Consider the following 24,309-nt stretch of genomic DNA (forward strand, 5'->3'; position numbering starts at 1 on the left):
GCCTAGGCTGAAGGCGTGTCCACTGAGAACACTTACTTTGAAGTGGTGACTTAAAAGCAAAAGATCCCTTGAAGTGAAGAAGCCTTGAGTTCTTATCTAGGATACTCAAGTCACCCATGGGCTTCTCGGGGGAACAAAGTGCAGCCTGTGTTCTAAAAGGTTGCTCTCCCGTCAGGAAGTGGACGTGTTCGGTGTGAGTTGGAGACTAGGCAGGCACAGCTTTGGAAGCATTTGGGGGATGCCTGCCTCTGTTGCACCTCTGTTGAGAGGGGAAAATAAGAAAGGTTGCTATACTTGAAACACAGGGCACAATGTTTTGTGTTAATCTTAAATGTATTGTATTTTGTCTGCATGAGGCTGATTTCTTTCTCAGCAAATGTTTGCCTGATGCCAGTCAAGATCCCTCTCTCAGAGAGCTTGCAACCTTGCAGGAGAGGGGATATCTGCACAGGTCTGGGGTGTGGGCATCTCCTCAGTAAGTTGAATTTGTTACCTTTTTTACCCTGAAAGTATTAATAAAAATTGGATAATGGGCCAAATGACTAAAAGGAGAACCTGATTTAGAGGTTCCTGTTTATGACTCTGCAGCCACCTCAGAACTCACGCATTTGGTTTGCTCTGAGCCTGACCTTCTGTGCTAGCGACGTTTCTTCAGTCAGACTTGAGAACTGCAGCTGTGGGCGAGCTCGGCGCATCACTTCTCTTGGTGCTCTTCATCTTGGGTAAGCAGCTACTTTGTATTTCCTAAGCAGTGATGTGAGCTTTTGTCTCTCAGATGAAGACAGTTCTGAAGGTTTTAGCTGAGTGACAGCCCTTTGGGTTGTGAGGCCTCAATCACAGAACTCTCAAGCGCTGCAGGAGGAGTCATAGCCCAGGGGATGTGAGCAGTTTCCTTTCTGTAGTGGAGAGTAACTTAGTTAAGACCCCCAGAGAAAGGGGGAATAAGGTTTGCTCTTAATAAAAGAGTAAATGATGATGATAGGCTTTTAAGTTCAGCTTAATGCTGAAAACCACAAACCTGTGGCTTTAGGTAGAGCTATGACTGATTGTCTTTGGACTTATGGCAAGAGTCTTCCTTCACTCTTTTTCTTCTCAATTCTAGACAGACTAATATTTAACCTTAAGAAGTCAGGAACGTAAACCTCGCAAGAGAGCTAGGCTGTTGTCCATACTTGTCACAGCTTCTGTGTAGCCCTGGTCTCAGGAAAGACTGGTGGGTTAGGCAGTCTGGTCAGAAGGTGAGCAGGAGCAATGACTTTCAAGGCCCCCTTCTGTTACTGGACTGAGACCAGCTTGGAGCAGGTCTGTCTTGGCCGGCCAGTAGTGTGTGGGTTCTTGACTTCATGCAGGAAAGATTTCATGATTCGAATCAAGGTAATTTTGAGAGTACGTTTATTAAAACCAGGGACAGTGAAACAAGGAAGGGCTTAGGGTAGAAGAAGCAACAGAAGTGAGCCTGGGCGGTGCTCTGCTTTGGCCCCCTAGAAATGTTATAGGAAAGAAGGAGCCAAGGTGGGGCTGCTGTTAGCTCACTGGGAAGTCAGACAAAAAGGGGGCCTTGGAGACAGGATCAGGAGAAAGAAAGTAAAAAATTCATGCCTGAGAAAAGGCATGGGCATGCTCCATAGAGAGTCCACGCTGGATCTTTGTTTTTAGGGTTTTTATCTTTGTTCTGTATGCAGGAATCCTAGGGGAGATCTCAAGGGAAGGTCTTAACAAAATATTCATTAGTTTTCCAGGTGTGTCCTTCCATATGTTGATTCATCAAAATGCATGTATAGGGGAGTTTGGGATTATGCTGTGGTCAGTTTCACTGCCTTATTTTTATTTTGGGTCTGCTGGCTCTAATCGGGTTGTTTTGTTATTTGTTCGCCTGTCTTTATCAGTCCTTCGATTTGGCTGCCACAAATAGCACTAACTGGGTCTTTGTTACCTGTCTCCCTGACCAGGGTGATTTGAGCTATGCATTCTCTGGTTAGGGAGGAGGAGTATAAACCATTTGCTCTCAAGTGACCTTGTTGGGAAAGATAAAGTCTTGCGATCACTAGCTGGCTATAAATTGTTCAAATTGTTTGGCCTTGTTTAATTTTCTTGTCTCAGTTTCCCCATTCCACTTGCCCAGGGATTTTCCCAGCTTGTTACTCTCCTGCCTCACTTCTAGTAGAGGGTTGACTGATGTACCCAACACGGTTACAAGAAGCTTTGTGACCTATCAGCCTGCATTAGTTACATGGTCTCAGAAGGAAAAACGAGGACATGTTAAGAGGCTCATGCCTCAGAATTGCTATGTGGACTCATGTACCTAAAGCATCGGAGACCCCCCAGAAGCACACAGCTGTGTGTAAATTGAGGGCACATAGAAATGCAGGTGGAGCTGGCTATGTGAGTAAGGGAAGGCTGTGTATGTGTGTTTGCTCAGTGGTCAGTTGTCCTTACTAGGGGCAAGCACTTTGAGACAGCACCTCTCCCCATTTTGGCTTGTAATATTGTAATATGTGGAAGTCCTTTTCACATCTGTGTGGTAGTGTTATTATTGTGAGTCTCTTCTCTGAAGATTTTTTTTTTGTTATAATTGTTTCAAGGATAATAATTCCCCTACAGGATTAATAACTGGAAAGCAGACCCTGAGGGTCACAACTCCCCAGGAGTGATAGAAGATATCTGCCAAGTATTATACAGTGAAAGAGCCATGAGCTCAGGTCAGAACGTTTAGCCAAGATATGTGATAACTTACAAATTTTCTCAAGAATATCTGCTAAGAAGATAAATCATTCTCTGGAGAAGGAAGCAGGGTAGAAGCTGAGGATTCAGAAGGAGTCCATTATAATTAAGATGTGAAAGGTGCCTCGGAATGCTTTGCTGGATTTTTAAAGACTGAGATTTATTTTATATACCATATGTCCTTACTTAAGTCATCAGCAAGTTCTTGAAAACCATGCCTTTAAAGGAAACGACATGTACCGAAACTGATTACCATAGACTGATATAAGCATATAAGCAAGAGTTAAGTTCTTACAGCATATTTCTACTCACAGAAGCATCACCAAACTTCTAAATAAAGACCCAAATACTTCTAATATTAAACATTGAAATAAAAGTGAGCTATACATACATTTAGGAAAGATTAATAAAAACCAGTAAGATAATTATTTTCAAACTCACTTTTTCCAGTTCAGGGTTACAGGTGGCCAGAGCCTATTCCTGCAGCTCATGGGGCAAGGCAGGAAACCACCTTGGACAGGTCATCCTTCTATCACAGGGCCACTCCCACCTACACCCGTCTCAGCTTGGGACAATTGAAATGTGCCAGTTAACCTGACATGCACAGCTTTGGGATGTGGGAGGAAACTGGAATCCCACACAGACATGGGGAGAACATACAAACTCCACATAGACAGTCACCCTGGCTGGGAATCATATATATATATTAATCAACATTATAATGAAATGATGTTAGAAAAAAAACAAGGTTTTTGGTAAATACAGTTGACCCTTGAACAACATGGGTTTGGACTATGTGGGTTCACTTATATGCAGAGTTTTTTCAATAAGTATGTATAGAGCTGTAAATATATTTTCCTTACTATTTTTTATAGCATTTAAAAATAATGTACAAAGAAGGTGTTAATTGACTATGTTTTAGGTAGGCTATTAGTAAAGTTTTTGGGGAGTCAGAAGTTATACTTGGATTTTTGACTGTGCAGGGGTCAGCACCCTGAACCCACACATTACAGGTCAACAGTATTATATATAAAATTCAGAATTTATATATACATATATGTATATTCAGAAATTCCTGAGGTAGACTAAGATGGTGGTGGATTAGGTGGAAGCTACACTCATCTCCTCCCAGGACCAAACTGGAATTACAACTAAATTATAGAAAAATCATCCTGAATAATCAACTGAAGACTAGCTGGAAAGAAGCCTTATAACCAAGGACTTACAGAAGAAGCCATATCAAGACTGGTAGGAAGTGTGGTGGGGCAAGAGGGCTGGCCAGACTCTCATGGGTGGTAGCTGAAGTTTTGGAGGGATAGCTCAGCTGCGCAGAGGTGGGATTCCCCCTGAGAAGTGCAGGGTCTAAACCCTAAGCTGGGCTCCCCAGCCTAGAGCACCAGAACTGGGAAAGGAGCCCATATAACATCCATCTGTACAAAACAGCAGGGTTTCTGTCTACCAGGGAGAGACACAGGCACCCTCTTAAAGGACCAAACACAACATTTCATTTGTAACCACTCACCCTGGGCTCTAGCGGAGGGAGGGCTGAGCAGACTAGAGCTGTGTGAGGAGAGTCTGAGGTGGTTGGTGGCTCTATGTAGAGAGCTGAAGGGTCAGCCACCAGGATCCCTGTGCTGAGCCATTCCTCCATACTGTAGAAACCATCATTCTCTGGCAAGGCACTCCCATCATGTGGCATTGCCTGGTGGGGAAGCAATAGCCCCACCTACTGGAATGCCTCTTGCCCTACCCTGTGGAGCTTAAGCCTTGCTGAGGGGTATTGCTGGAGGCTCCTCCAGTGACTAAATCTAACAGGCGGAGGTGGATCTCTGGGTGCTTTCAGATATTTGCTGACCTGCCCCCAGGCCTGATGCTGGTAAAAGCTCACCTTGGAGCACAGTTTGGTACTTTCTTCACATATCCAGGCCCAGCAGAAGGAGCCACAAGCTGTGGATTACTGATAGCTCCAAACAGATTGCCCAGGGCCAGTCCCAGGCACTGTCTGAAATTGGCCTGCACCAGAGTGCCTCCAAAAAGGCCCAGAATCAATACACCCAGTGGCCAGCTTCAGACAACAACAGAACAGGAGCCAGTAAGCTTCACAAGCAGCATATCCACAGGGAGATCTCAGCAGACAAATTCCTGCTGAGGCAAATTCCACTTGGTGTGATCAGCACCTGCACAGCAGCTTGCACACCATGGTCAGGGTTGAGCATCACAGTCAGCCAGCCTGAGGGCCAATCCCATGCACAAATGGGCCAATAGCAATCAAGATTCAATTACAACAGGAGGGCCCACATTATGTACACAAGGGACATCCCTAGAGCACCCAGCTCAGGTGATCAGGGAGACTGTGCCACTGGGTCCCACAGGACACCTACATAAGGCCACCCTACCAAGACTGGGAGTCATCGCAGATCTATCTAATAAATAGAAACAAACAGAAGAGGCAGCCAAAATGGAGAGACAAATGGGCCCTAAATGAAAGAACAAGAGGACTCTCCAGAAGAAGAGCTAAAAGCAATTTATCAGAGAGTTCAAAGTCATGATTGTAAGGATGCTCAACAGCACAAAAAAAGACATAGATGCCATAATAAAGGACCAGTCAGAAATGAAGAATGCAATATCTGAGATCCAGAATACACTGGAAGGAATAAACAGTGGGTTGGATGAAGTGGAGGATCAAGTCAGTGATTTGGAAACAAGGTAGAAAAAAAACACCTGATCAGAGGAACAAAAAGAAAAGAAAATTTTAAAAAATGAGCACAGTTTAAGGGACCTTTGGGACAACATGACACATAACGTCTGCATCATAGGGATACCAGAAGGAGAAGAGAGAGAGCAAGGCATTGAAAACCTATTTGAAGAAATAATGGCTGAAAACTTCCCTAACCTGGTGAAGGAAAAGACACAAGTCCAAGAAGCACAGAGAGTTCCAAACAAGATGGATCCAAAGAGACCTACACCAAGACACATCATAATTAAAATGGCGAAAGTTAAAGACAAGGAGAGAATCTTAAGGCACAAGAGAAAGGCAGTTAGTTTCCTGCAAGGGAGCTCCCATAAGACTCTCAGCTGATTTCTCAACAGAAACATGTCATGCCAGAAGGGAGTGGCAGGAAATATTCAAAGTGATGAAAAGCAAGGACCTACAACCAAGACTACTTTACCCAGCAAGTCTATCATTTAAAATGGAAGGAGAAATAGTTTCCCAGATAAGAAAAGGTAAAGGAGTTTGTTACCACCACATTAGTATTACATGAAATGTTAAAGGGCTTGCTTTAATAAGAAGGAGGAGGGGTGGGAGGAGGGAGAAGGAGGGAGGAGGGAGGAAGAGGAAGGAGAAGAAGAGGAAAAATAAACAGGAACACAAAAAATGAAGTGCCAATAAATACATCCCGCTCAATAATCACTTTAAATGTAAATGACTTAAATGCTCTAATCAAAAGACATAGGGTAATTGAACAGATAAGAAAACAAGACCCACATATATGCTATCTTCAAGAGACCCAGGTCAGAACAAAAGAAACACACAGACTAAAAATAAAGGGATGGAAAAAGAGATTTCATGCAAATGGAAAGGAAATAAAAGCTAGGGTAGCAATCCTTATATCTGACAAAATAGACTTTAAAACCAAGACTATAGTAAGAGACAAAGAAGGAAACTACAGAATGATAAAGGGAGCATCCAACCAGGGGATATAACCCTTGTAAACATTTATTGACCCAACATATGAGCACCTAAGTATGTAAAGCAAATCTTGATGGACATAAAGGGAGAGACTGAGAGTAATACAGTCGTAGTAGGGGATTTTAACACCCCATTAACATCAGTGGATAGATCTTCCAGACAGAAAAGCAACAAGGAGACAGTGGCTTTAAATGACACACTAGATCAAATGGATTTAATTGATATCTTCAAAACATTTCACCCCAGAACAGCAGAATATACATTCTTTTCAAGTGCACATGTAACATTTCCTAGGATAGACCACATGTTAGGACATAAAACAAGTCTCAATATATTTAAGAAGATTGCAATCATATCAAGCATCTTCTCTGACTATAATGGTATGAAATGAGAAATCAATCACAAGAAGAAAACTGAAAAACATAAAGACACGGAGGTTAAATAACATGTTGCTAAACAGTGAATGGGTTAGCAATGAGAAAAAAGAAGAAATAAAAAGATACCTTGAAACAAATGAAAGTGAGAACACAACAACCTAAAATCTGTGAGAAACAGTGAAAACAGTCCTAAGAGGGAAATTCATAGCATTACAGGCCTATCTCAAGAAACAAGAAAAAGCTCAAATAAACAATCTAACTTGACATTTACAGGAACTTGAAAAAGAGCAACAAACAATCCCCAAAGTGAGTAGAAGGAAGGAAATAATAAAGATCAGAACAGAAATAAACAAAATAGAGTCTAAAAAGCAACAACAATACAAAAGATCAGTGAAACCAAGAGCTGGTTCTTTGACAAACCTTTAACCAGACTCATCAAGAAAAAAAAGAGAGAGGACCCATATAAGTAAAATCAGAAATGACTTCTTTACTGTGGACATTTTCTTAAAAGGAAAATAGATCCGGGGTGGTGGGGTGGTGGGGGGAATCTTATACATGTCTTTCCTGAGAATATGAGGTCTTATTCTTTACTCCCTCATAGTCAAAACCCATTTTTCTTCCATTACAGAATGATTTTACATTTAGTACAGTTGTCACAAATAATTCGTATGAAATATGGAACCATTATTTTATATATGAATGTAACATATGATATTTACCAGTGGAGGGGGCGAAGGAATAAATGCTTTATAAAGAATTAAAAAAATGAAAGGGAAATAACAACTAAGACCAAAGAAATACAAAGGATTGTAAGAAAATATGAAAAACTATATGCCAACAAATTTGACAATCTGGACAAAATGGATGAATTATTAGAAACATACTATCTTCTAAAACTGAATCAGGAAGAATCAGAGACTCTGAATAGACAGACTACAACTAGTGAAATTGAAATAGTCATCAAAAAACTCCCAACAAACAAAAGCCCTAGACCGATGGCTTCACAGGTGAATTTTACAAAATTCTTCCAAAAAATTTAAGAGGAGGGAACTCCCAAGTTCATTTTATGAGACCAGCTTATCCTAATTCCAAAACCAGATAAAGACACTACAAAAAAAGAAAATTGTAGGCCAATATCCCCGATGAACATAGATGCTAAAATCCTCAACAAGATATTAGCAAACCAGATCCAGCAATACATTAAAAAGATCATCCACTATGACCAAGTGGGATTTATTCTAGGGATGCAAGGTTGGTACTATATCCACAAATCAATAAATGTGATACATCACATAAACAAAATGAGGAATAAAAACCACATGATTATATGAATAGATGCAGAAAAAGCATTTCATAAAATCCAGCACCCCTTTATGGTAAAAACTCAGCAAAGTGGGAATAGAGGGAACATACCTCAACATAATAAAGGCCATATATGACAAACTTACAGCCAACATCATACTCAATGGGGAAAAATCTAAAAGTGTTTCCTTTAAGAACAGGAATAAGACGGGGGTATCCACTTTCACCACTCTTATTCACCATAGTACTGAAAGTCCTAGCCACAGCAATCAGACAAGACGAAGAAATAAAAGGCATCCAGCTTGGAAAGGAAGAAGTAAAACTGTCATTATTTGCAGATGACATGATACTGTATACAGAGAACCCCAAAGATTCCACCAAAAACCTACTAGAATAAGTGAATTCAGTAAAGTAACAGGATACAAAATAAATATCCAGAAGTTAGTTGCATTTTTATAACACCAAAAATGAACTATCAGAAAGGGAAACTAAGTAAACAATTCCATTCACAGTTGCTTCAAAAAGAATAAAATACCTAGGAATGAATTTAACCAGGGATGTAAAAGACCTGTACTCAGAAAATTTAAGACACTGGAAAAAGAAATTGAAGAAAATACAAATAAGTGGAAGCATATACCATGTTCATGGATAGAAAGAATTAACATTATTAAAATGTCCACACGACCCAAAGTAATCTACAGATTCAATGCAATTCCTATCAAGATACCAATGGCGTATTTCACAGAACTAAAACAAATATTCCAAAATTTATATGGACCATAAAAGACCCTGAATAGCAACAGCAATCTTGAGAAAGAACAAAGTTGGAGGACTCGCACTACCTGATATCAAACTCTACTACAAGGCCATAGTAATCAAAACAGCATGGTACTGGCATAAAAACAGACATATAGATCAATGGAACAGAATAGAGAGCCCAGAACAAAACCCACACCTATATGGCCAATATTTGACAAAGGAGGCAAAACATACAATGGGCTAAAGATAGTCTGTTTAGTGAAGTGTATTGGGAAAATTGGACAGATGTATGCAAAAAAATGAAATTATACTACCTTCTTATACCACACACAAGAATAAACTCAAAATGAAATGAATACTTAAGTGTTAGTCTCAAAACCATAAAAATCCTAGAAGAAAACACAGGCAGTAAAATCTCAGACATTTCTTGTAGCAATATTTTTTCTGGTACATCTCAGGCAAGGGAAACACATAAAAAATAAACAAATGGGAGTACATCAAACTAAGAAGTTTTTGCGCAGAAAAGGAAACCATCAACAAAATGAAAACACAACCCACTGAATGGGAGAACATATTCCAATACATCTGATAAGGAGTTAATATCTAAAATTTATAAAGAACTTATAAAATTCAACACCAAGTAAACAATCCAATTAAAAAAATGGGCAATGGACCTGAATAGATACTTCTCCAAAGAGGACATACAGATGCCAATAGACATATGAAAAGATATTGTATTTGTATTTGGAAAAATACAAAACAAAACCACAGTGAAATACCACTTCACACCTGCCAGAATGGCCACCATCAATAAGTCAACAAACAACAAATGCCAGTGAGGTGAGGAGAAAGGGGGCCCTCATGCACTTGCTGGTGGAAATGCAGACTTGTGCAGCCACTGTGGAAGCAGTATGGAGTTTCCTCAAAAAATTAAAAACAGAGCTGCCTTATGACCCAGCGATTCCACTTCTGGGTATATATCCCACGAAACCCAAAACACTAATTTAAAATGCACCCCTATGTTCATTGCAGTGTTATTTACAGTAGCCAAGCTCTGGGAACAGCCCAAGTGTCCATCAGTAGATGAGTGGATAAAACAGCTGTGGTACATTTGCACAACGGAATACTACTCAGCCATTAAAAAAGAAGAAAAATTTACCCTTTATGACAATATAGATGGACCTGGAGAGTAGCATTATGCTAAGTGAAATAAGCCAGTCAGAGAAAAACAAGTACCATATGATTTCACTCATATGTGGCATCTAATTGACAAAATGAACTAACATGCAAATCAGAGACAGACTCATAGATAGCAGGCTGACAGCTCTTGAGGTGGAGGGAGTGCAGGGGGTGTAGAGGGACTGAGCAAAAACGAAAACAGAAAGAACTCAAGGACACTGACAATAGTGTGGTGATTGTGGGGGCCTGATTGTGGTGATTGGCCTTATGGAGCTCATAGTCTTGGATGGGGAAGGTGGAGTGCAAGACTTTAATCAGACATCACACATGTAAATAGATAATTGGAAATTGTGACACATGCCCTAAGGGAAAGATCAACAATGGCACTGTTAAAACATGGGCCTGGGCTTCTGACCTAGGAAGGGCGGTTCAGGAGGGTTTCTCTGAGGAAAGGACATTTAACTTGAGATCTGAATGATGAACCGGAGTTAACTAGGTGAAGAGGGTGGGAACTGCATTTAAGCAGGAGGAGCAGATTAATCTTGTTTTGAGAGAAAAAGTTCAGAGGAGCTTTGCCCTGAAACTTTGGTTCTTTCACAGACATGGGGGTGCAGCGCACTGCAGTGAGGAGACGGCTCTGGCCCAGACGGCCTTCGTTTGAATCCTGGCTCTACCCCTTGGTATCTGTTATTAGGCAAGTCACTTGCCAGTCTGTCTTAGTTTTCTCACCTGTAAAACCTCAAAGGGTTGTTGTGAGAATTAAGTACCTGGCATATAACTGTCTCTGGTTTATTGCTTATCAACTAGTGATTTCTTGTGTGGTGCTTTATTAACTAGGGGAATAAAGGAGTCCGATCCTTTAATGTTAAGAAGGGACCTAGGTAGATTGAGTGATTTCCCAAAGATCAAAGAATTAGTTAATGGAAAGTCTGACCCGGGAAGATAATTTTTAAAAAATTCAATTAGCGCTTTTTTTTCCCCCCATTAAATCATTGTTTCTCTGTTCATTTACACAGTTCTAGTGGAACATTCAAGTGTTTAGAACTGAAAGTGGGTATCTTTTATTCATCATATTTTTTTCACATTCTTAGAATTTGTTTGAAAATGGCTTGGGTGTGGTTCTGAGTGGCTTGAGTTTGGTGATCAGATTAAGGGTCTTTTGGGGGTTGCTGGTTTCCTCTTAGAGCGGTGCAGTCACAGGATATCTAAGTCGATTTCAATTTGATGGCCCTTTTGGCAGCTAGCTGTCCGCACTTACCCGTTATGTGCCTGGCACTTTACTGGTACTGTAGCACCGGTATGGGACCCTCCTAAATAAGACACGTGTGGTTCTGCCCTCATGAGTGAGACTTAATGTGGTTTGGTGTTAGACATGTAAATCAAGTGTTACTTCTCCATGCAAATGGTGCACTGCTTTGGAGAATGTACAAGAGCTGTTTGCTGGGCAGAGGAGGGAGCACAGCCAACTAACTCCCTGGAGAAGGGTTCATCCAGAACTTGGCAGGGATCTTAGAGGTTGCAGGTATGACATGCTCTAAAGGGACCCCTTTATCAGGCTCAGCCATGTAGTGTAGGGGAGGTGGGTGCCAGGGAGCAGGAATAGGGCTCTGGCGATCTTGAGAGAGGTCTGTGTTTCCATGAGATACACTTATGCTCGGGGGAAACTCACTGTTACTTCTGGTATATCTGAGTCAGTGTAGTAATTACCTACATTGTTGTGATGGGATTCAGAAATGGAAACTTACAACTTGCCAGTTTGTTCTGATTAATTACTTGCCATTCTTACAAAGGTAGGTGCTCTGAACCCATACTCTTCCCCTGAAAGCTACACACTCTATTTCCTCTTTGACTTTTAGGTTATACAAAATAGGATCTGATGTGGTAATGCTTTATGTTTTCCAACACTGTTACCAACATTATCATATGTGATCCTTGCATTACTGTCCTCATGTTATAAGTGAGAAACTGAGGTGCAGCAGGGTGAACTGACTTCTCTGCATAAGCTGGGACCGAGGGTAGGGCCTTCTTGAAAGTTTGGCCCTGATTTTCCAAATGGAGGATTTTATTGATTAGAATACATGTAAGGACTCTTTTAGGAAATCATTTCTTTAAATTAAAATGGCCAGCATAAGTGCTGGACTTCCCACCAGAGCTGGGCAGAGTGCTGTGATGTTGATGCATGGAAAAGGCCACTCCTCCCAGCAGGTTCTGAGGGGATGCCTCCAGTGGCCAGAGTTAGAGGTGCCGGCATCGTGGCTGGTAGTAGGTAGGAGCGCAAGGCTGTTTGAAGTGTAACTCTTTGGAGTTAAGTCCTTCTGTTTCCCTAAGAAAATTCTGGGGCACAGTGTAAAACAGCAATTTCCTTCCCAGGAGCTGGTGGATGCAGTGAAATTAATACCACAGAGATAACACAGACATTTAAAAAATACTTTGGCTAATTCTTTTTTAAAATGTGTTTATTGATTTCAGAGAGGGAGGAAGAAGGGGAGAGAGAAATAACCGGGTGCCTCCTGCACATGCCCCGAGCATGATCAAACCTGCAACCTAGGCATGTACCCTGCTGGGCATTGAACCCGCGACCTTTTGGTTTATGGGATGACACTCCAACCAGCCGAGCCACCTGGCCAGGGCTGCCCTATTCTTATTCTGCACCTGCTGTGCTTCTAAAGAACTTAAAAAAGAAAATGGAAAACTTTCATGTGGCTTCTCTGTCCTAGAGCTTGGTGAATGCCTGAACTGAGTTAAGTTATCCCCTTATTTGTCTGTGTCCTTCCCACATGTCCTGGATAGTCTTCATATTTAAAAGTAGTAATTTTGCTTTCAGGCTGCGTGTCCTGTATTCGTTTGTTTGGGTGAAACACAGGTTGTGGACCGTCTAGGTTGTCATCTCAGGGATGTTCTGAAATCTTGTGCTTTTCTCTTGAAAAGCAGCTTTCATCTCATCTTCCTCACAGCTTATCTAGCCCCAGGGACTCTTCACTGCAGCTTTGCTTCATCGTAGCAGTTACCAGCACCTGCTGTTCTATTCGTTCATTCACTTCTTTCCCCCTCTGTCTCCCATGCACACAAACTGCATATGAGCAGTGGCCTTGTCTGTCTTGGTCACTGCTGCGTCCCAGAGCCTCTGACAGAGGCTGTCCCACGGAGGAACTCGCTATTGGTTTGTCAAATTAATGAACTTCTCTTGAAACAATTTTCTGATTTTTAAAATTTTTATCTTAAGGTTGAAAGTTGAGAGCAGCATGTTTTGCCTCCTGAAACGGATCCTGATGCCAGCGTTCCTGGGTGAGTAGAAGCCAAGGGACCACACAGCCATGGGCATGGGCAAGATGTGATTTCCCATAAGTCTCTGCATTCTCAAAACCCGGTTTTGGGTATTTTCATTTCCCCTTGGATTGTTGCAAATGGAAACCCTAACCTGGAACTTCATAGTTGTGTGGAAACAGCAGTTTTAGAAGCCATGCAATCTTCCTCTTTCTAGGAGAAACGCCTTTGGGTCCTCACTGGGTGTTCTAGGACCCTCCTATGTGATACAGAGAAAACCTCCCCCGGCATTCCTGCACTTTAAATTGTCATCTTTAAACTCATTAGTGTCAGATCAGGAGAAGAAATTACCAAAGAAAGTCCCAGCGTCTTTGTCATTGTCTCCCGCCATGGCCATGCCAGCCTTCGTGTGGCTTCTCCACTGCCCTGCGCCCTTTCCTGACTTGGGGTGATGTCTTTTGCCTGGAGCCTTCCCTCCCCACCTTCCCTAGCACGCCTGCCTAAGGCTCCCTGTCTCCCGGGCTTCCCCTTATGCTCCACGTCCTTCTAACACGCTGCTCTGGCTGCAGCCACCGACCAGGCTGGAGCCTCCTGTTCACAGGAACCTGGGTGCCCAGGGCTGCTGCTGGGTGCTCACTACTCATCCTCACTTCTCACTGTCGCACCACTTTCCCCTTGTCTTTCTTATGCCACAGACATATCTCACAGCCTTTTCTTTTTCTCTCTATTAGTTTTCTTCACTGTGATGGTGACCTAAACACTGACTCAGCAGAGTACACAAAAGAATTGCCTTTGCTCTAGTTCTGGGCAACATAGAGCGTGCACATGCACACACACACGCACACACACTGCGCACACACGCATGCGCATGCACACGCACACATGCACGGAAATGTATGAGAACTTTTCTCATGGATTTTTAAGTCATTTCAGAGGTTATTTAGTCATTTCCCAGAGGTCTGTGCAGCAGCCTGCAGAGTTAACAGTCCAGCCGGGGGGGGGCCTGCTGGCGCCCAGGTCTGTACCTCACGGAGAGGTTCCCCTTTTAGAAAGTCTCCTTTTTTCGGCCCATCCGGTCCGTTTCTCTCTGCTTTCTAACAACCTTCAGCTTATTCTACATACAGCACGCTTCCTGTTAAGTTACATTAGCTTCTTACACCTTTACCCACATGTAAGTTTGCTCAGTTGTTCCTGACAGGAAAATTCCAAATTGTTTTTTTAGCTCATTTTGATTTCTTTCAAGACAATCCCCTGCAGAGGGCCCAGAGTCCGTGTGTCCTGTTCCGTCCTTCCTGCTGAGTGCCTGCCGCTGGGCAGGGCGTCAGCGCTCGCTCTCGGGGCGACGGCGCCCGGGAAGAGAAGGCTCATCATTTGTTTTCCCATGTGCTGGCTCTTCTCTGATAGAAACTGGCCACTATCTAAACATGTCTTTCTTTTTCTTTTTAATTTAAATTTTATTTTTCAATTACAGTTTACAGAATAGTGGTCAATCATATATTTTAGAAATATCTTCTCTCCGATATTCCCAGTACCCATCTGGCACCATACGTAGTTACCACAACATTATTGACTATATTCCCTGTGCTGTCCTTTCCATCCCTGTGACTCTTCTGTAACTGCCACTTTGTACTTTTCAATCTGTCTCCTTTTTCACCCAGCCCCCCAACCCCCTCCCATCTGTCAACCATCAGCCTCTAAATGTGTCTTTCTTGATGTTGTTGTTTCTTTCTTGTGAACACAGAGCATATCTTCTGAAAACAGACATATCCATGTAATGGTTTCTCTTTTAGTGAAAAGAGAAATTGCTTGAGCAGGTACAGCGATAGTGGAGTGGCACCACGTGCGCAGACACCTCGAGGCTGAAAAGCCAGGGCTGTTGGCAAAGCTGGGGGTGTGGGATGTGGGAAGAAGGCAAACACAAAGGAAATTCTTGGGAGGGGCTGTGCTCTGTATTGGCCTACTTACAAGGACCTGCTCTACAGCCAGAATCAGCCTGCAAATTCAGAGAAAAGGGTTTGTAAAGAACCAAAGAAAGGGAAAAGAGGAAGGAAGCAGACATGCCTGTGAATTGTTTTTTCAGGTAGGGAACCAGTGATAAACCAAGAACAAGGGACATCCCCATTCCCATTTATGGGAGTTTAAAAACATGACCTGAAAGGAGGGATTTCATGGGTTCTCTTCTTTCTTTAGAAAGGAGATGTGGAGGAGGGATTCTGGAAAAGGGGAGGGGACTACATAGGAGAATGGGACCAGTTAGCATCTATGTTGTGTGAAGGTCACAGAACCTGAGCCATGTGGGCAACTAGAGGGTGTTTTTCTTCTCTTGGGAAGGCCATGCTGGTCTTAGTGAGGGGCCTTTGAATACTTTGTCTGTATCGGACATCTGGGGAGGGAAGGTGTATGCTACTTGATTAATACTGATTTTTGTTGTTGAGGCCATTTGTCTAAGTGATGTCTCCTCTTGCCTTTGACTTCTGTAGGTTATTTCTTGGGCCTGAATGACTTGATTGTTTCCTCCCTTGAGCTGACAGTCCACGTGGGTGACTCAGCCCTGCTGGGATGTGTTTTCCAGAGCACAGAAGAGAAACGTGTGACCAAGGTCGACTGGATGTTCTCATCAGGGGAGCACACCAAGGTAACAAGGACTTAGTGCAGTGTAGGAGAAGTCCCTGGCCGATTGTGTTCGGACAGTGTGGGAAGAGGGAGAATCAGGTCCTCTGGTGCATGAGGTGAGTGTTGCAAGAGCTTGGGCTCTGGAGCTTGTCAGCATTCTTCTCGGCCTGGACTCTTGACTGTGGTCAGCGGGGCAAGTTATTCAACTCGCTGAGCTTCCACCTCTCCATCTGTGCAAGTGAAGGTGATGTAATAATGGCAATACGTAACTTCCCAGGCCATTTAGAAGCTAGTGGGAGACATGCACATAAAATTCTTTTAGTTTGTTGTCTCAATTTCTGCCCTTTGTAGAGTAGCCTAGGTGTGTGGGGGCGAGGGGAGTGAGATGGTGAGAGAGCACTGGTCTAGGCAGAAGGGTTGTGGCCGAGGCATAAGAATGAAGTCACAGGACTAGTGTTTTCAGCATCTACTGCCTCATTTGTGTGCTGGAGAATCAGGGGATTAGCTGGTGCAGCATAGTCAATGCGGATGCTTCCTGGGAGCTCTTCAGAGCAGGAAACAGAGACTTTGTGGAGACACTTATATGTAGTACCGTTTGTGAAATATGTCCTAAGTATGTTATTAACAACAAGCTCCCAATGTTTGCGAGTGAAATATTATTTCTGTAGCTCAGAACATGTTATTCCTAGAATGCTGCTCTCAAGTTTTTATTACTATTTGTTATCCTGAGAGGGACATTCCCGTGGTGTGAGTAGAGATAAGAATTCCCCAGGCTCCCTCGCAGCCTGTGAACCACTTCCTGCTGACGACTCCTCGGGCCTCGTGAGCTGCCTGGAGGAGGGCGGAGGGGTGGCAGCAGTGCAGGTTCACGCGGCCTCCGAATGCCAGCTAAGCCTGCGGCCGTGGCAGAAGACGGCGTGAAGATGGGGCTGGTTTTCAGAAGCTGCGAGTTTGAACCCCAGAGTGAGCTTCAGAGTAGGAGCTACATTTTGCCTTGAACTGTCAGAGATGAAAATGTGTGGGCCTTACTTCTCCACCTGTCTTTGTATAAAAGACCACAGAGCCTAGAGTCGCTTCAGTAGATTACTGCCTGGGACGTTTTTAGTATTAAAAGGTCTTTTTGATCATGTGAAGATGGCTGTGCTGCCTCCACAGAGCAGGGGCTTTGCATCCATACTCCTGGGTCTTGCCCCTGACTCCAGGTTCCCCGATGTCATGTCGCCCTCCAGGATGATTACGTTCTGTACTATTACGCCAACCTCAGCGTGCCTGTGGGGCGCTTCCAGAGCCGTGTGCACTTGGTGGGGCACATCTCACACAACGACGGTTCTCTCCTGCTCCAAGACGTGGAAGAGGCTGACCAGGGAACCTATACCTGCGAAATCCGCCTTGAGATGGAGAGCCAGGTGTTCAAAAAAACAGTGGTGCTGCATGTACTGCCAGAGGAGCCCAGAGGTACGTGCCTGACCACTGGGGGAGGAGGAGGGACGGGAGAGCTGATGTGCCAACAGGGAAGGGCACCGATTCTGCAAGCCAGCGCCAGCCTTTGGGCTCCGTGCTTACGGCGGAGCCAGTGAGTCCTCAGTCAGTAGCGCTCTTTAAACTAAGACGATGGGGATTGTTATGTATGAGTACTTGAAACATATTTCATGCTTTTGAGAATGCTGAGAAGGAAGTGCTGTTAGGTGGCCAGGAGTAAGGACCCAGGCTTATTAAATGTCATCTCCAGCACCTGAACCTTGTCACCTCTGACAGCAAGGTCCATGTTCTTTTTACTATACCCCGTGCTTCCCGTCAGGTATCCACACGACGCCACATCCATGCGTCACAGGTACCCCTGTTCAGTGCTCAGGGGGATATAAAAGAAGTGAGCAGGTTCCCCTAACCCGTTGGGCCTCATTCCCCTTTGTCAGTGGAGGGAGGGGCTCGGTAGGCTGGCGGCACCTGCAGGCCACAGAAGGGGGAGGACAGGGAGGGCCGGTAAAGGCCGGTCCGTTGGCCTCAGGCTCCCACCCGCTGCCCCACAGCCCCTGTCCATTTCCTGCTTTCCTCCTGGGCCGCCAGGGGAGGTCTTGTTTGAAGAAAGAATTCTGCTGCTTTAAAAACACTTGAAACCCAGGATTTGACACATTCTTCGCAAGTGTGTGACGGAAGAAATAGTCTGGCCTCAGCGACGCCTGCGGTCTAGCCGGAGGCGGGGGCCTCCCCTCCCCAGCTGGTTCAGGGCCTCCTTCAGTGCTCCCCGGCACCCGGCCTCCTCTTCGGGGAGGCTCGTCACGCCCCTCAGCTGTGCCTTCCCGCTTCACCTGGGTCTGTGTCCTTTGTCCCCTGGCCAGCCCTGGGCACAGTGCCTGGCACAGAGTAAGTGATCAATAAACATTTATTGAGTGAATGAAATTCTTGAATTAGTGCCCCTCACTTGAGTTTGACCTCTAAGAAATGGAGCTGTGGAAGGTAGCTTCTGGCCTCTCTCCTATTTTATTTACTTTTCTTCAATTGTCCTTTTTCTTTTATTCCAAACTGTGGTTCTCTGGAAGAGGGAGTGAGTCATCGGCCCGTGTTCCCCGGGATGACCGGTGGCTGCATCTCTCTGCTTCGTCTTCTGACACTGTGCCCTCACCCTTGTCCATGCAGGTGTGGCCTGCAGAGTGGGCGCCTTTTCCTGCCTGGAAGAAACAGAGGCAACGAACCAAAAGGAGCTGATTTGAAGAGCTGAATCTAGGCCAGGGCAGTGTTAGGGTAGTTAGATATTTCCCCGGTAGTCTGCTGGGCAGCTTGTATGTATTTTTTTCTCCAGCCAAAGTGGGAATAGATCCAGCCCCTAGCAGTTGGTGTGGCCAGTGCACAGCTGTCCACCCTGCCTGGGGGAGGTGGTCTCCCCCGTGTGAAAACTCCACTTGTGCAGTGCTCTCTAATTTTCTCTACCAAGTCACCCTGATTCGTTTTTCCATAGTTCTTATTTAAATACTGTAGACAATGTTCTTACAAATAAAAATAATACTAGCTTCCTGTACTGTTGCTCTGGGCTCAGCTATGCTCCCGCTCTGAAGGTGGTGGAGTGGGGTGAGCGAGAAAGCTGGGGCTCGTTTGCACACAGGCCAGGTTCGGGTGCTGCCCTGTGTCTTACTGGCCATATGGCTTTGGTCTCTCACTTTCATCCTCTGTAAAATGGGAGGGTGATAGTGGATATCTCAGTGCTGTAATGAGTAGCTGACATGCTCCGCACAGGCGTCTAGCACATGCCTGCTGTGTGGAAAGGGCACAGAGGTTTAGTTATTACTGTTGCATTTAGAACATGGAGTTCAGGTTTTAATGTGTTGCTGGGATTCAAGGGTGTTTCCTGCTCTTTTGGAGTGAACTTTTACTACTTTCAAAATAATTCTCTCTCTAGAGTTTCGAGTTCGTAATATTTTCTTTTGCTCTCCTCCCATTATGCATTTTCCTGCTGGGCAGGAAGTTAATGTTCTCCCAGGAAAACAGTCGGAGAAAAGGTTGGCTTATGACCTGTTCCTTCATGAACTTCGCTTAATGCTCTTTTGAAGGGACTTTGTTCCATTAAGACCTAGGCCCATGTCTCCCTAAACACCTCCCTACCTTTCATTTCTTAATTGGCTTTGTGGTTGATTTGTGTAGAGCATCACTAAAAAAAATCAGAAACACCTTTTAATTGTCTTTTTCAAGGACCTCATATGCACTAAGCAATGGTGGGGTCAGCTTCTGGCAAAATAACCAGAAGGAGGGCCTAGGACTTGGAAAGCGGAGGCGGGGGAAAGGCGGCCGGGGGATGAGTGGGGCAGGGATGGAAACAGAAACAAAATTCAGAGGAAAACTGTCCATTGTCCCGGCCTAATTAGCAAGGAGTCCTGTGACCTGCTCTGTAGCCAGAACTGTCCTAAGCAAGTCCTAAGACAAGTTGTAAAAAGAGTAAAGGAAGCTGAGGGAAGTCCCCCGTGACTCACTTCTTCAGCCAAGAGATCCAGTGGGTAATATGTATGTGTATATATAAGAATGAGAATTATACAACTTCCCACGTCCTGTTTATGTTCAGCAGATGGGGGTATCTTTGTAGGTGGAGGGAAAGTGGTGGGCTTCAAGATTTTCTGGACTTTCTTTAGTATAAACTTGAAGTGGAATTGGGGCTCATGGGAAAATTTCTGCAGAGGGGAGGGAAAAGGGAATAAAAGAAAGTCAGCAAGCGTTTATTGTCGTATAAAGACAGCAGGACCCCAGGACTTGATGTATGTGGGTGGCTGGAGGGAACTCTTACCCTGGAAGCACCATGTGGTTTGAGGGAGGGGCTTCTGAATTCGTTGTCCATACGGGATCATCTGGGGCATCTGGAGAGGATGTGTGGAGTATTTGTTGGTAAAATTGATTTTACTCTTCAGGATCTTTGGCTAAACATGATCTCTTCCAGAAGTTCTTTGGCTTCCATAGATTATATCTTGGGTTTATAATTTTATCCCCAGAGCTCATGGTCCATGCGGGTGATTCAACTCCGATGAGATGTGTTTTGCAGAGCACAGAAGAGAAGCTCATGACCAAGGTTGACTGGATGTTCTCATCAGGGGAGCACGCCAAGGTAATGCAGAGGGACCATCACCATGGGGGTCAGGACAGTGGGAGAATCTAGGCGTCAGGTGCCACATGGTGGCATTGTTGGGACACTTGGCTGGGCAACTTCAGCTTTCTGGTGGGGAAAGTAACTCTAATGAAGATGAAGATGAGGAGGAGATGCCGAACTTGTGGCAGTGGAGACGCGTATGCCGGGACGTCCAGGTGAAGCATTTGTGCATGACTTGGCCCCTGCATTTTAGTTTCTTCCCTCCTCTCCCTTCTTTCTTTGTAGAGCTCATGGGAGAGTGAGGGGCGATTTTTGTGGCCTTGCCAGGAAAGCTATAGGCTAGACAGAAGAAAAATTACATCTTTCTCTTATTTAGGCCACTTTTGTGAGTTTTCTTCATGCTCCCTTGCCCCATTTATGTGGTGGAGGGAACTTCCTCTGTTGCAGGTGCTTCAGGTGTTGGGATTTGTAGACCAGGGTGAGGAGCATTTCATGAGAACTCCGAAGCAGCGAGCAGCGGGTTAGTTCACTGGACCAGGGATGCCCACTCCGGCGTGGGCATGTACTTATGGATTAAGCTGTTGTTGGGACATCCCAAATAACTTACTGTTTGTTAGTAAATGTTAAGGTGGGAAGTTTATAAAAGTTTTAGCTTTTATAAATTAAGACATATTTTAGATCATCCTTATAAAAAGTCACTTGAATTCACTTGATTCCTATATGCTGTCTGCATGGGTCAGAAATGGGGACAACATGGTGGGTTATGGAGAATTATGTGTCATCTCAGGCTCACCTCTGGAGCTTGTCATGCATTTAAATGTCATCCACCGGGTGAGTCACAGCAGAAAGTAGGTGAGAATTACATTTTGATCTGTGAATTTGAACCACAAGAGACAAGAGGTTAGGGGACAGGTCTTTGTATTCATCTTTGTGTCTGTACACCCATTCCCCTTCCTTAAAAGCTTTAAAAAATATATTTACATACCTTAATTAAAAAACTCCAACACTTACTCATTTAATAAGTTTTTTTTAAAGTGTCTGCTGTGCAGTGAAAGCCCCTGCCCTGGTGGGGGACTTACAAACTAGATGGAGGGAGATACACAGTAAAATGATGGGGAAATAAATACAGAATATGTTAGGTCATAGTAAGAGCAAGAAGGCAGAACCTTGCTGCTGCTTTATGAAGGTGGCCGGGGAGCGCACTGACACGGGCACATCAGAGCAGAGGCGTGAAGGAAGCGAGGGAACCAGCCCTGTGTGTGTCTGGGGGGAAGAGTGTTCCAGGTATAAAGAGCAGCAAGTGCAGAGGCCCTGAGGCCAGTACTCCAGGGTCAGCAAGAAGGTCCGTGTGGCTGGAGTGAGGTGACCCAAGTAGGTGAAAGAAGAACAAGTAGAAGGTGACATTGGAGAGGAAAGGGGCTGTCCCTTAGGAGAAATGGAGGTGCTATTGGAGGGCTTAAGCGGAGGAGTAACATGACTTAACTTATACTCCTAATGATGCATCTTCTGGGAACAGACTGTACTTGGGTGACACGTAAGGAAGCTCCTTGCAGGGATCCAGGTGAGAGATGGGGCTTGGACCCAAGTGGCAACTGTGGAGGAGGTGAGAAGTGGCTAGATTTGAGATATATTTTGAAGGGAGACGTGATAGGATTGCTGAGGGATTTTAGATGTGAGTTGCTCAAGAAAGAGAGGAGTTAAGGACGACCCCAAGATATTTAGCCCAAGCATTGGAAGAAGGCATTGCCCTTTACCAAGTGGGATGGGCTAGAAAGGGCTGGTTTGGGGGGAAACGTGGAGTTCAGTTTTAGTCACGTTCAGTTTCCTGTTGAAAATCCAGTTGGAAATGTCAGAGTAAAGGTGCACTTTGACGTCTTTCTTCTGGGGAAGGCTGAGGAGAGAAAAGCCCTCGTGCCCACTTCCTCGCCCCTTTTCAGATGGAACAGTTGTTCTTAATTTGGTGGCATCCTCCACCGCTGCACACGCCTGCACACGCGTGTTACACTGTCGTGCCGTCTGGTACTTTCTGGTGATGCCTGTGCGGCCTGCACATCCAGGCCCTCAACCTCCCCCGGCCCCACCCCACCTTGCAGTCTCGGACATTTTCCCTTTCCCTTCTAGGAGGTGATGTTGCGCTATTACCTCAAACTCGGCGTCCCTGAGGGGTCCTCCCAGGTCTGGGGCCGCTTCCGGAACCGTGTAACCCTGGTGGGGGACCTTGCTCACAATGACGGCTCCATCGTGCTCCAAGGAGTGAAGGAATCTGACAGAGGAAGCTACACCTGCAGCATCCACCTGGGGAGCCAGACGTTCAGGAAAACCTTTGTGCTGCACGTGATTCAGAAAGAGCCCCGAAGTATTTAACGTTTGGTTCGGGAGGGATGAGGGACCTTATAGCTGGGAGGCATGGCCAGGACTAGGGCGAGGCCCGAGAGGTTTTTAGGGTACAAAATTTAAGGAGGCATCACTCTCAGGTGCTGACCCTGTACTTGCACGACCTCGAGGCTGGTGTCCCCTTAAATTTGTTGCCCTGGGCACCTTGGTGGCCTCACCCTAGTTCTGGCCTTGCTGGTAGATCAGTTAAAAAGGAACTAATGTTTGGTGAACACCAGCCCAGTGCAGTCTCCCAGTTTAAAGCTACAGGACTCGGAAATGTGTTGGAGTTGAAGTTCAAAATCGTTTTTACTTAGCTTCAAACAGTAGGCTGTGCTTGGTAGTGGAGGGTGAAATGATCCTGAGCTGGTGAGAGGCAGCAGAGAACAGAGAAAACAGGAAGGGGCTGGAACCAAAGATAGAGGGGTTTTTTGGTCAAAGGCTCTGCATTCTGGGAAACGCTGTGCGTTGAGGCCAGTGTGTAGGAGAGTCAAGACTCAGTTGTGTTGACAGAGAGATTGCTAAGTGAGGGGTTCCAGTTAAACCATCACCCGGTTAGCAGCCAGGATGTGGCCTGTGGCGCTTGCCTTTTACTAGCCCTCAGGGCTGGGCTGTGGCTGGCTGCGGGCGGGGGGGGGGGGGGCAGGATGGAACATACCTGGGTGCCTCTGGCTGGCACCTAAGTCTGTGGGGGCACCTTCTTGTCAGTAGCAAAGGGTCCCAGCTGGAGAGGAAAGCAGGACAGATAGAATCACCCTCAGATATCTTATCTCCACTCCACAGAGAAAATACAAGCCATTAGTGGGAGGTGTAATGAGACCAGCATGTCTGTGTGCCCCCATCGTATCTCTGCCCTGCTGTCCTGAGCTCCTCCTCTTGGCTCATCCCAAGCCCTGTGCTCAGGTGCATTCTCTGCTCCTTCTCACTGACTTTCCAGTGGCTTCTACCATTCAGCATATAAATATACTCAGCCCTTCCTCTTACCTGCGTCCTTGCCTGCTTTAGCTCTCATCCTGTATCTTTCTCAGAACAGCTTTATTGAGATACAACTCACATACCATACAGTTCACCCATTTAAGTGCACAGCTCAGTGGTGCTTGGTACATTCACAGTTGTGCAGCCTTCACCACAATCAGCTTTATATTTCTTTCTTGACACAGCCGTATGCCTGCTACGGGCTCTGTGTGGTGTCTCGTCTATTTCCCAGTTCTCAGTGCGCCGCATTCTGGCTCTGCTCTGGCGTAGGCCACCGGGGACACTCCCTGCCCACCCCGGCCTTCCTTGCCCAATCATGCTGGACACTGCACTCTGTGTTGGACACAGTTTATCCGTCTCCGTAGGGCTGTATGCGCTGCACCCAAATGTCCCATGGGTACTTCAGATACAAGACATTCAGGCTCCCTGCACACCTCTTCCCAGCCCGTCCCCTGGACCCCAGTGATGCCACCACCATCTCTACGCCGCTA

At 45.0% G+C, this 24,309-nt stretch overlaps 1 protein-coding gene across 1 annotated transcript in view; it reads left to right on the forward strand.

The window, feature by feature from the left end:
• The first annotated feature begins 320 nt into the window (after positions 1-320).
• The window catches only part of JAML (junction adhesion molecule like), a 31,532-nt gene continuing 7,543 nt past the window's right edge, over positions 321-24,309 (forward strand). Inside the window, exons 1-6 of the mRNA XM_081153756.1 lie at positions 321-722; positions 13,253-13,314; positions 15,774-15,928; positions 17,136-17,361; positions 20,376-20,488; positions 22,592-22,826. Coding sequence (XP_081009882.1) covers positions 577-722; positions 13,253-13,314; positions 15,774-15,928; positions 17,136-17,361; positions 20,376-20,488; positions 22,592-22,826 — 937 coding nt within the window. The 5' untranslated portion in view covers positions 321-576. The remainder of the gene's footprint in view (positions 723-13,252; positions 13,315-15,773; positions 15,929-17,135; positions 17,362-20,375; positions 20,489-22,591; positions 22,827-24,309) is intronic.

Source organism: Miniopterus schreibersii, assembly GCF_964146895.1.
Source record: "Miniopterus schreibersii genome assembly, chromosome: 12".
Classification (NCBI taxonomy): domain Eukaryota; kingdom Metazoa; phylum Chordata; class Mammalia; order Chiroptera; family Miniopteridae; genus Miniopterus; species Miniopterus schreibersii.